This window comes from Macaca nemestrina, chromosome 1 (assembly GCF_043159975.1).
Source record: "Macaca nemestrina isolate mMacNem1 chromosome 1, mMacNem.hap1, whole genome shotgun sequence".
NCBI classification, from domain to species: Eukaryota; Metazoa; Chordata; class Mammalia; order Primates; family Cercopithecidae; genus Macaca; species Macaca nemestrina.
Window position 1 is genome coordinate 192651077 of NC_092125.1, and position 13395 is coordinate 192664471.

At 38.3% G+C, this 13395-nt stretch overlaps 1 protein-coding gene across 24 annotated transcripts in view; it reads left to right on the forward strand.

Annotated features, from left to right (window-relative positions):
- Positions 1–13395, forward strand: part of LOC105494826 (Scm polycomb group protein homolog 1) — a 221688-nt gene that overhangs the window by 74550 nt on the left and 133743 nt on the right. For 10 of the 24 annotated variants that reach the window (XM_071095081.1, XM_071095094.1, XM_071095022.1 and 7 more), the window contains one exon: positions 7115–7185. The exons of 6 other annotated variants lie outside the window; for them this stretch is intronic. Coding sequence is in view for 13 of the 18 variants with exons in the window: in XM_071095022.1 (XP_070951123.1) it covers positions 7115–7185 (71 nt within the window). In the remaining 5 variants the exon portion in view is untranslated. Of the gene's footprint in view, positions 1–6065; positions 6209–7114; positions 7186–13395 lie in introns of all 24 variants that reach the window. 8 more of the 24 variants (XR_011622335.1, XM_071095044.1, XM_071095056.1 and 5 more) reach the window with 1 other exon arrangement.

Genomic DNA, 13395 nt, shown 5'->3' on the forward strand with positions numbered 1-13395 from the left:
TTTATAATGCCTTTCTTTCTGTCTGAAACAAACAAAAAGTGTTTCCTTTTTCTTTGACTCCTGCTTATCCTTTTACACTTTAGCTTAGAAGCCTAGAGCTTTCTTCCTTTGGTAAGCTTCCACAAGCACTCTGGGTGCTCCTATAGCACCCTCTGTCTCTCCAGTATAGCACTTATCATATTATCTTAGTGGTGACTGTTTAGTCTCTGTCCCTCACTAGATTCTCTGTCTGTCACTAGACTGAAACTGTGTGAGGTCAAGGATGATATTTTGATCACAGTTATGTGTCCAGCACCCAGCACAGTGCTTTGACACACACTATCAATATTTGTTGGATGGATGGGGGATGGCTCTGAGACTTCACTTTTTTACTCATGCTAATTGTTCATGTTCCTTCACCTGGTCCTCAGGTGACATGGTTTTGGGTCTGTTTACCATCACTAGGTAATCATTTAAACTCAGATTTGATCTCTCTCAGAGTATAGTTTTCAGAACTATATCCCAGGTATTATTAATCCAAGAAAGAATAGGATTATTACTTGCGTGCTTCTTTTCATTCACTCAGAAACTCATATTGAGCCTCTAAATTTCAGGCACTGTGTTAAACATTTAAATATTTTTAAAATGAATATGAGCCCCCATCCATAAAGAACTTACATAAATAATTATGATTATATAGGAGATAGGGAAATGGTAGAATTTGTCCAGCCTTTCTCTGCAAAGCCTTCTGACAGAAAATGTAAAATTTTTGCTGAGCTTTAGTCACTGAGTGTGAGTAACATGAGCAAAGATATGGGACCAAGAAAGCCATGAGTTTTAGGAAACACTAACGTCCTTGGTAGCTTGAATGTTAAGATTCTACATCTGTGAAGCCTCCCACATCCAGACCTTTCTCGTATCAGGATATCTGCCTGGACCCTCCAAAACACCTCTGATTTCTCTTCCTTATCTAAGCCTCTCTTTCTGTTGCCTGAAAGTCTGTGTCTTTTCAGAGGGACCTGTGTTATAGTGGAAAGAACACCTTTTCTAGATGCTTTATTTCTATTAAGTAAAAATTCTTCTAGTGACTTTTCCTTAATCTACAAAGAACTCCTAGAGTCTGTGAGAAAACAAAAGAATATCTCAGCATAAAAATGGCTAACTAAAATACAAACTGGCTGATAAGCCTAAAGAGATCTTTGACTTTATTAGTAATCAAAAATTACAAATAAAATTATAATATTATTTTATTTTTTCACTGATAAGATTTGTCAAAATTATAGAAATTGTTAAAACACAGTTTTAGCAAATATGTGGTAAACACACTTGTGTACTTTTGGTAGGAATAGAAATTGAGTCTGGGCAATGTAGTGAGACCTTGTCTCTACTAAAAAGAAAAGAATTAGCCAAGCATTCTGACGCACACCTGTAGTCCCAGCTACTCTGGAAACTGAGCACGGAGGGTTGCTTGAGTCCTGATCGGAGTTACAGTGAGGTATGATTGCGCCACCACACTCCATCCTGGGTATCTGAGTGAGACTTTGTCTCAAAAACAAAACAAAACAAAACAAAAAAAATTTGGCTTATACTTGTAATCCCCACAGTGTGGGAGTCCAAGGCAGGAGGACGACAAGTCTAGGAGTTTGTAACTAGCCTGGACTCCACAGGGAAACCCTGTCTCAAAGAAAAAAAAAAAAAAAAAAAAAATCAGTATATTCTTTCTAGAGGATATTTCAGCAATATATATGTTGTATCAAAATCTAAACTGTGCACGCTCTTTGTCCATTAGTCCCACCCTTAGGACAAATCTCACCCTTAGGACAAATCCCAAATCTGTGACTCATACCTGTAATCCCAGCACTTTGGGCAGCCGAGGCAGGTAGATCGCTTGAACTCAGGAGTTCAAGAACAGGCTGGGCAACTTGGCATAGCCCTGTCTCTACAAAAAATGCAAAAATTAGCTAGGCATGGTGGCACACACCTGTAGTCCCAGCTACTAGGGAGGCTGAGATGAGAGGATCGCTTGAGCCCAGGAGGTCGAGGCTGCAATTAGCTGTGTTCACACCACTGTACTGTAGCCTGACACTGACTCAAGGCAAGACCATGTCTCAAAATAAAATAAAGACACTTAAATTACCATCAGTGGCATCTAACAAATATATTGTTATTTAAACTTTGGTACATAGAACACTATTTATACGGTGTTAGTGGAGTGGAATTTCTGATCTAAAGACATTGATTATCCTTAATTGCTTTTAGGAATTTGGGTTCACATTTAGGTTGAACAAAGTGGAGTTCTTGTAAAGGAATGTGGCCAGAACAGTAGCCAGACATGAGTAACCAGCCTGTCAAATGAGGAGCAGTCGAGGGATTTGGGACATAGAGATTAGATATATCTAGGATCAGTAGAGGTTAGAAGGCAGATGTTGGCTGACTATAAAGAGTAGTCTGTCCATTTGTACTGTTGAGTAATAGCTAAATAATGAGTGTCGCATGATTGGAAGTATTTAAGCAGAGGCTGAAAGGACCATTCAAATCTCAACTTTTTTTTTTTTTTTTTTTTTTTGAGACGGAGTCTCGCTCTGTCGCCTAGGCTAGAGTGCAGTGGCGCGATCGCAGCTCATCGCAACCTCCACCTCCCAGGTTCAAGCAGTTCTCCTGCCTTAGCCTCCCAAGTAGCTGGGATTTACAGGTGCCTGGCACCACGCCCAGCTAATTTTTGTATTTCTTTTAGTAGAGACAAGGTTTCCCCATGTTGGCCAGGCTGGTCTTGAACTCCTGACCTCAGGTGATCTGCCCACCTCGGCCTCCCAAAGTGCTGGGATTACAGGAGTCAGCCACCACACCCGGCCCAAATCTCAACTTTTATATCACCTTATCAAGATGCCTTTTTTGACTGCCCTGCCTAAAATAGCACACCTTTTTTACCTCTTACTTTTATTTTTTTAAATTTCAAAATAGCCAGGAATTGTATAATTAATGTGGTGTCTCTGTTACCGTCTGGACCAGCTGACGTATTTGTTTGTTTGTTTGTTTGTTTATTGTCTGTCTTTCCCGTTAGAATGTAAGCTCCATGTGGGCAGAGACTTCGGCTGCACTGTATTTTGCTATATATCACCAGTGCCTAGAACCAGGCTTAACATATAGTAGGTATTCAGTAAATATTTGCTGAATGAATGAAATTAGAGAAAGTGATTCATGCATTTAACTAGGTGATCTCTTGTGCTTTATATTTTATGGGCCAAGGTACGTTAATGCCATTTTTAAGTCCCTTCAGAGCAGGGACCTTTTTTTCTTTTTTAATAATAAATGTAAACATCATGTGGTATGCATCAGAGTTTATAAAAACACTTTTATAAGCATTATTTAGTAAAGGAGATGGCTGACTTTTTCTCATCTGTGAAGTCTTAGCTCAGACATTTCCTCTGAAGAGTATCTGTCCGTAACTTTACTAAGATAGCTCCCAGTCTCTATCGCATCACCTCATTTTATTCCCTTCAAGTTCTTTTCACGGGGCCGGGCGCGGTGGCTCAAGCCTGTAATCCCAGCACTTTGGGAGGCCGAGGCGGGCGGATCACGAGGTCAGGAGATCGAGACCATCCTGGCTGACATGGTGAAACCCCGTCTCTACTTTAAAAATACAAAAAACTAGCCGGGCGAGGTGGCGGGCGCCTATAGTCCCAGCTACTCGGGAGGCTGAGGCAGGAGAATGGCGTGAACCCGGGAGGCGGAGCTTGCAGTGAGCTGAGATCCGGCCACTGCACTCCAGCCTGGGCGGCAGAGCGAGACTCTGACTCAACAACAACAAAAAAAAAAATTAAAAAAAAAAAAAAAAAAAAGTTCTTTTCACTTACTGTCTTGTTTATTTATTATGTGTTAGCTGTGTCTCATCATACACCGGCAAGTAAATGAGGGCAGGGACCCCTGTCATATTGCCGGGCACATAGAGGATAGTTAAATATCTGTTGAATGAATAATTGAAAACATTCAAATTATACTGTTTGAATATTTTGAATTATAATTTTGAATTATAATGTTGGAATAATTGAAAATACTCAAATTTTATATGTTTAAATTATTAAACATTATACCTTTGTTAGTTAATATTAATTTTCACAGTAATCTCTGAGCCCAAGCATGAACGAGGTTTTCATGTTCTGCATTTTCAAGACAACCTGTACTACCTCGTTAACTTTATCATTATCATAACAGATTACTTGTGTTATGTTTATTAATGTCCCTGTTTATCTCTAGACTGAAAGCTCCATGAATTGAGAAATCATGTCTTACCTTGTTCCCCTAATATTTAACACAGTTCTTTGTACTTGGAGAAGTTTAAATATTTATTGAATGAAGAATCTATGTACAATCTTGTAAGACAGATATCGTCTTCATTTTTCAGATGAGTAAACTGAGGCTTGGAAGGATTAAATAATTTACCCAAGATAGTTAGCTGTAGAAACAAGACTTTTATCAACATCCTCAAACTCCCAATATTACATTATTTAAACTACACCAGTAGTAGTTGTTAGTCACAGATGTTAATCCAAATTACCTAGGGAGCCTTGGAAAATACATGTTCTCAGGCCACACTTGGAGCCTACTGAATGAGAACTTCTGAAGGTGGGGCCCAGAACTTTGTTTAAAGAAATGAGACTATAAGTATTACATGAGAGTCAATGATTTATACCAGAGGTCTGGCAAACTACTGTTGGGAGGTCAAATTCAGCCCTCTGCCTGTTTGTGTAAATAAAGTTTGAGTGGAACAGCTATGCTAATTTATGCACAGATTGTCTGTGGCTGCTTTCATACTGGAGTAGTGGAGCTGAGTAGCTATGACATAGACTGTATGGCCTAGAAAGCATAAAATTTTTATTATATTGTCTTTAATGGAAAGCTTGCTAACTCTGGATCTATACCTTGGTGCCTGTCCTATTTCTTTTGTGGTTACTTTAGTGCTTGGAGATATGGCAGACATATTATGTCTGGCTTCATCATGGGCATTACAATAGGTGTCCAAACATTCTTACTAAGTCATAAAAATTACCTTATTTTGCAATTCACCTGATAATAAGGAACTAAGTCTTAGGTAGCCCAAGAAGTCAAATAAAAGGAAAATACCCTCTAGGTATGGTTCAAGCCAGCCAGCCATCACAGTGGGTGAACTACTTTAAACAGAGGTTCCTTTTCATTCAGTTAGTAATAGAATGTTTCCTAAGTGGTAAAAGGGCTGAGGTTTCTAGCCTATGTACATTACAGAATAGGGATTGATTACCATGGTTGATATGTAAAATGGAGAACTGTAATTAATACCCTAATTACTGTGGTACCCCTGATGCTACCATTATTCTTAAGACCAAAGTCTCTTGGGTGCTTTTACTCAGAACTTACGCTAATATAAGCAGTTACCCAGGACTGACCAAAATTCTTGGTCTGTGCTTCCTAATACAGTAACTATTAGTTACATGTGGAGATTTAAATTTAAATTAAAATTAATAAAATTTAGTTTCTTACACTACCCACATTTCAAGTGTCCAGTAGTTATGTGGCTGGTGGCCACCTTATTGGCTAGCACAGATACAGAACATTTTAGTCAGCACAGAAAGTTTTACTGGACAGTGCTGCTCTAGATGCCAGAGTTGAAGATTCTCAATCCAGGGAAATCCAAAACTTGCTATTTGATTTAATCTTTCATTTGTAAGGATGGAATAATAAATTGTAATGTTTTATTTTTCTAACAGCAAACAGTGATGAAATGTATTCAGTCCTTGCTTTAGGGCCCTGTCAACTAGGAGCAAACTCTTCATTAAATTCTGATAACGTCTTTAAACCTTGATTTCAGAAAAGAGTCATCTCATTTGCCCTATAGACTAACTGTCTAGTCATGATGATTAATCATCAGCCAGTTCATGAAATAGTTCAGAACTGACTGTGATTTCTGGCCAAATCTATTTGACTTAGTTAAAGATAGTGGGAAAGGAACCAGTTATAAAACAGAAGCTATAAAATAAATAGAGTGTAAAGTCTTGGCATCATCTTTGGAGTGATTTAGATGTCATCATTCAGTGACTCATTTTTATTCCCAGCATCTAGTGCTTTTTGCATGGCCCAAAGGGGCTCTGTGCTGCTCCACTACAGAGGAAGCTTCAAGAAATGCTGGTTTGCTACAGTGTTTTAGCTTGTGAGATTCTCTGGGACCTTCCCTGCTCCATCATGGGGTCACCTCTAGGTGGGTATTAGGGGGAGACTGGTAATTGGTTTAACCTTTAAATAAAGAATTTGATAATCTTTAGTGATCCAATGAGATCCATATCTAATGGCCTACCTTAATATGTTTTCCCTTGCCCCAGCACAGTGTCACCTTGAAGATTGTTTATCTAGGACAGTATTCTTCAAACTTTGAGAGGGTGTAAGGCCAGTTCAAGAGGCTAAACGATTCTACAGACTCCCCAGCTTGTTCTTATTTACTGTCATCAGACATGCTTCCCAGGTCCTACTTTGCTCTAAATTAACAGATCTTTGTCACTTTGTACCCCAGAGCAAGACACTGTGGCTAGGGTGGGGGTGCAGTAAGGGTAGGTGAGAGCCAGTTTTTCGAGTGAGGTTTCAACTATAATCTCACTCATGTGGCTTCCCCTCCCCTCAAATCATCTCGCCCCTTGTCTCTAGACAGCCTTTTCTTCATTCTTCCTGAGCTGAGATGCTGGAATCCAACCATATTGGGTGTTAAAAGCTGCCACTTGACAGCAATGAGGGACCTTTCTGAGAGAGTGTTCAAAAGGAATCTCCCCACCCACTTTCTGCTTCTTCTATTCTGTTTTCCATGAGCTTCCTGGGCAGTTCTTTGAAGTACTACTGATATATCTTGCTTTGGCATTTTGGATCACTTTAGGAATGAGCATAAAGAACACCCTAAGCCATCTTTAGACCATTATTTTAAAACATGAATCTAAAACATCTGCTCAGGTCACTTAGATTCTTCCCCTTAATACTCCTTTGAGCTCAAACAGGAAAAAAATATGTTTTTTATGCTCAAAACCAGTCCACAAATAGCTTACTGTTTAGTGTAGATTATATCCTGAAAACATTTTTTTTAGGAAGTTGACTGTGATATAGATTTCTATTTCCTTTACAGGTCATTTTACCTGGGACAAATACCTAAAAGAAACATGTTCAGTCCCAGCGCCTGTCCATTGCTTCAAGCAGGTAATTGATTTTCAACATCTTTAGTAGGTGGAAGATAAGTCATTTTTTAATGGTTTTTAGACAATCAAAACAGGAGGTGGAAGCCCTTGGGCTTCTTACCTCAGGGCCCCAGAATAAACTTCTATGGGAAGAACACAGCTCAATAAGTGAAATTTGGTCACTGTGAGTTTTGGCAGCAGACATTCTTCCCATCTTCATCCCAAGTAACACCCTTGCCTCCTTCTTTACCTCCTTGAGGATATTCTGTGTTACTGAAAACAGCTGCTGATTTTTACTAGAGCTCTTAATTCAGACAGGAAAGAGAGTTATAGTCCATAGACATTGTTGAAAATGGAGCAGTATTTCTTTCTCTGTACTCAGCACTCCTGTCACAATCTTATCTTTCTACAAGAATGTTGACACTGAGTCCCACTCAGTGAAGCATTTCAGGAGCTCATCAGAGGTCATCAAGAGTTTCCCACAAGGATTAAGTAACCCAGACAATGCACAGATGGTATTGACTGTATCAGTGTATGATATGGCTGATAAGCAAAGAAGTGTTCTGGTGCTAAACAAAGCTAAACATCAGGAAGTTACCTACGATCTTTTCCTTTAGTACTCAAAGGTTATTTCCTCACACTGTCAGCATTTTGGGTTGAGTTTGAATTTTGTCTGTTTTCTTTTTCTTTTCTTTTTTTCTGAGATGGAGTCTTGCTCTGTCACCCAGACTGGAGTGCAATGGCACAATCTTGGCTCGATGCAAGCTCCGCCTCCTGGGTTCACGCCATTCTTCTGCCTCAGCCTCCAGAGTAGCCGGGACTATAGACGCCCGCCACCATGCCCAGCTAATTTTTTATATTTTTAATAGAGACGGGGTTTCACCATGTTAACCAGGATGATCTTGATCTCCTGACCTCATGATCCGCCCGCCTCGGCCTCCCAAAGTGCTGGGATTACAGGCATGAGCCACCATGCCTGGCCATAGAATTTTGTCTGTTTTCTAAGTAGAAATACAAATTTGGGACTTCTGCTCATTTGAAATGAAAGGGACTGAATTTATACTTCCACCTGAAACCATTTTTTTAAAAAGACAGCGTATGTTAATAATGGTTTGGTTTGTTTTGTTTTGAGACAGTCTCACTCTCTCACCCAGGTTGGAGTGCAGTGTCGTGATCTTGGCTCACTGCAACTTCTGCCTCCCGGCTTCAAGCAGTTCTCCTGCCTCAGCCTCCTGAGTAGCTGGGACTACAGGCACACACCAACATGCCTGGCTAATTTTTGTATTTTTAGTAGAGACAGGGTCTCATTGTGTTGGCCAGGCTGCTCTCCAGCTCCTGATTTCAGGTGATCCACCCACCTTGGCCTCCCAAAGTTCTGGGATTACAGGTGTGAGCCACTGGGCCCAGCCAACAATGGTTTTTAAGTCACTAAAAATCATGCAGCCAAATAGTGATCTCTAGATCAAATGAGTTGAGCTGCCTCTATGATTTTCTAGCTTGCTGTCTTAACAGTTTCCAGACCATGGCCCAGGGAAAGGGAACTCATGTTTAGCCCAGCAGACTCCCTAATTGGAAGAAATGGAAGAAAAAAAAAATGAGAGTCCAGAGAAACCAAGGTGGCTAGAATTTACAGGATGGAGTATCAGAGAGGAGAAAGCTGCACACAAAACCACAGTGATCTTCAGAGGGTCCAGGAAAAGACTACCATTTTATACATGCATATGAGAAAACTACCTAAGGCTAAAGGAAAAAACTATCTGAAAGGATTCAAAAGAATAGAACCTGGCACTCACACAGGGCTGCGAATAGTTCCTGATCTCACCAGTTAGACTAGAACATCTCATAATTGATTGGGCATTGGGTATAATACTCAGGAAGGTCTTGCTCAGTATTGGAAAATAATTAACACTGAGCATTGAACTTTATATTATTGAGCATTGCTTCAGTCCAGTCTGACAAATCATAAAGGTAAAACTCAAGAGGATCAAACTATTTTATAAGTAACTTAACTGCATCGAGGAACAAAGCCCAAGAAGATTTACAGGAATGCAAGAGTATCCAGTACCCAACAGGTAAAATTCACCAGATCTAACTTTCAATCAAAGACTACCAGGCATGCAAAGAGGCAGGAAAATGCAACCAATCATCTAGGGAATAATTGATTGAAACTGGCTCAGACTCTACACAGATCATAGAACAGCAGACAAACACATTAAAATAATTATTTTAATATATTTGTTATGTTCAGATATTAAGCAGAGACATGGAAAATATTGAAAAGACTCACTGGGCTACTATGTGGGAAATGAAAAATACACTAGATTGGATTAATGCCAGAAGAAATTAGTAAACTTGTAAACATAACAATAGAAACTATTCAAAATGAAACACAGAGAAAAAGGAATTTAGAAAAAATGAGAAGAGCACCAGTGAACTATGGGATAACTTCAGGTGACCAAATAGACATGTAATTGGAGTCCCCAGAGGAGAGAAGTGATGGGGGATAGAAAAAATATTTGAAGAAATAATGGCTAAAATTTTTCCAAAATTAAAAATAACAGCCGGCCACGGTGGCTCACGCCTGTAATCCCAGCACTTTGGGAGGCCAAGGTGGGCAGATCGTGAGGTCAGGAGATTGAGACCATCCTGACTAACACGGTGAAACCCCATCTCTACTGAAAATACAAGAAAATTAGCCGGGCGTGGTGGTGGGCAGCTGTAGTCCCAGCTACTTGAGAGGCTGAGGCAGGAGAATGACGTGAACCTGGGACACAGAGCTTGTAGTGAGCTGAGATCGTGCCACTGCACTCCAGCCTGGGTTACAGAGCGAAACTCCATCTCAAAATAAATAAATAAATAGATAGATAAATAAATAAATAAAATAAAACTCTAGGTCTACAGAATCAAGAAATTCAAGGAATCCCAAAGAATAATAAGAAGAAAACTACTCTGAGGCATATCATAATCAAATTGCATAAAACCATTGATAGAGAAAACTCAACAGCAGCCAGAGAAAAAAGACACTTTATATACAGGATAACTAATGTAAGAATTGTATTTCTTGTTAGAAACAATATAAGCAAGAACAAAATTGAACAATACCTTGACAGTACTAAAAAAAAAAAAAAAAACCTGTCGACTTGGACTACTGCAGCCAGCAAAGATGTCTTTCAAACACAAAGGTGAAAGAAATAAAGATATTTTTGGATTTACAAAAGCTGAAGGAATTCATCACTCACAGACTCACACCTCAAGAATGTTAAAGGAGGTTCATCAAGCTGGAAGAAAATGATATCAAATGAAATAACAGATCTATACAAAGAAATGAAGGTCACTGGAAATTGTCATTATAAGCCTAGATATATAAGATGTTTTCTTATTTAAATCTGTGTAAAAGGTAATTGTGTAGACAATAATAACCCATATATTGTGAGGATGATATATATAAGTAAAATGTATGATAAGAGTAGCACAAAGGCAGGAAGGGAGGAATCTTAGGTATATTACAAGGTTCTCATGCATGAAGTAGTACTATCTTACTTGATAAGATAGACTGGTAAGTTAAAGATGTTTGTACTGTAAACTCTGATGCAACCACTAGAATAATGGGAAAAAATAGCAAGATGTTTTATTTAAACCCAGCTATATCAGTAATCAAATATAAATGGTCTAAATGTTAAAAAGCGGAAATTGGCACATTGGATAAAAAGCAAAACCCAATTATATACTGCCTTCAAAAACTTACGCATGTTTTATGTTTCTTTACTATTGAGCTTGCTATGATTGGAAAAATTATGCTTTAAATAGGTTAAAAGTAAATGTATGAAGATGATATACCATGCTGACATTAGCCATAATAAAGGTGAAATGGCTATATTAATATCAAAGTACACTTCAAACCAAATAATATTAACAGGGTTAAGGAAGTTAATTTTATAATGATAAAGGAATCAGACAAATCCTGACATGAAGCAAAAACCAATAGAACTAGTAGGAGAAACAGATAAATCCAAAATTATCTATAGTCAGACTTTTAATACTCCTTTCTATATAATAAAAGAACAAGTAGAGAAAAAAAATCAGCAAATATATGGTGGATTTGAACAACACTATGAACTAACTTGATCTAACTGACATATATAGAATACTGTCCAACATATGTAGAATACACATTCTTTCCAAGTGCATGCAGAACATTTATCATGATAGACCACATTCTGCACCATTAAATGAGGCTTCAGAATTTCTCTTTCTTTCTTTTTTCTAGGGCTTGAGAAATTTAAGAGGATTTAAGCAATACAAAACATGTTATCTGGCCAGGTGCAGTGGCTTGTGCCTGTAATCCCTGCACTTTAGGAGGCCAAGGCAGGCAGATCATCTGAACTCAGGAGTTCAAGACCAGCCTGGCCAACATGGTGAAACCTCATCTCTACTAAAAATACAAAAAATAGGCGTGGTGGCACCTGTAATCCCGGCTACTCGGGAGGTTGAGTCAGGAGAATGGCTTGAACCCGGGAGGTGGAGGTTGCACTGAGCCAAATCATGCCACTGCACTCTAGCCTGGGTGACAGAGTGAGACTCTGTCTCAAAAACAACAACAAAAGTGTGTTCTCTGATTGTAAGGAAATTAAATTAAAAAACAATGGTGGGAAGTTATCTGGAAAATCTCCATGTATTTGAAAACTAAGTAACACATTTTTAAATACTCCATGAGTACTTAGAAACTGAAAGGAACATTAGAAAGTATTTTCAACTCAATGAAAATGAAAGAACATTTCAGAATTTGTGGGGTGGTGCTAAAGCAGCTCAATTAATGACCTCAGTTTCCACTTTAGAAAAGTAGGGAGAAAAAAAGAGCAAGTTAATTTCAAATTAAGCAGAGAAAAGCAAGTAATAAAGATTAGAGTATAAATCAGTGAAATAAAAATATAGAGAAAAAGCCATTGAAACCAAAAGCTGGTTCTTTGCAAAGACAAATAAAAGTGATAAACCTGTAACTAGAGTAATCAAGAATAAAAGAAGACACAAATCACCAACATCACAAATGACAGAGGACCGGGCACAGTGGCTCACAGCTGTAATCCCAACACTTTAAGAGGCTGATGCAGGTGGATCACATGAGCCTAGGAGATCAAGACCAACCTGGGCAACATAGCGAGAACCCATCTCTATGAAAATTTTTAAAAAGTTTTTTTAATTAGCTGGGCATGGTAATGCATGACTGTGGTCTCAGCCACTTGGGAGGCTGAGGTAGGAGGATTGCTTGAGCTCAGGAGGTCAAGGCTGCAGTGAGCTATCATCACACCACTGCGCTCCAGCCTGGGTCACAGAGTGAGTTCCTGTCTAAAAAAAAAAAAAAAGAGAAAAAGAAATCAGAGAAGTGACTTCACTATAGATTCAGCAGATAATAAAAGAATTAAGGGAGTACTATGAACAAATGTATGCATTTTACTCTGACAACTAAGATGAAATGGATAACTTTCATGAATGACACAAATTACCAAAGCTCAGTCAAGAAGAGAGAAAACCTGAATGGCACTATTTCTGTTACAGAAATTGAATTTGTAGTTAAAAACTTTTCCACAAAGAAAATTCCAGTCAATACAGAATTCGTAATATTTTTTCCTTTAATGTTTGAAACTTTACTGGTGTTTCAAACATTTAAGGAAAAAATATTACGAATTCTGTATTGACTCTTCTAGAAAATTTAACAGAAAAGGATGTCTCCTAACTCATTCTATGAAGGCAAACATTTCTGACACCAAAACCAAGCAAAGACATTGAAAGAAAAGAAAACTGTGCAGCCATATCATACATGAAAATAAATGTAAACATTTTAAGTAAAATTGAAGGGAAAAAATTTAACAATATGTAAAAAGAATAACTCATCATGACCAAGTGGGGTTAATTCTAGGAATGCAAAGTTGGCTTCAATTTCAAAAATTAATCAGTGGAATTTACCATATGTACACATGCTAAAGAAAAAAAATACTGTTGTCTCAATAGATGCAGAAAAAGCATTTCACAAAATTAAATGTCTATTACTAAATAAAAACTAAAAACGCTCACCAAACTAGAAATAGGAGGGAACTTTCTAAATCCGAAACTCTAAAGGGCATTTATTAATATCATAAAGGGCATTTAATAATATCATACTTAATGGCGAAAAGGCTAAATGCTTTCCCCTTAAGGTCAGGAACAAGACAAGGATATCTGCTCTTGCCACTTTTAT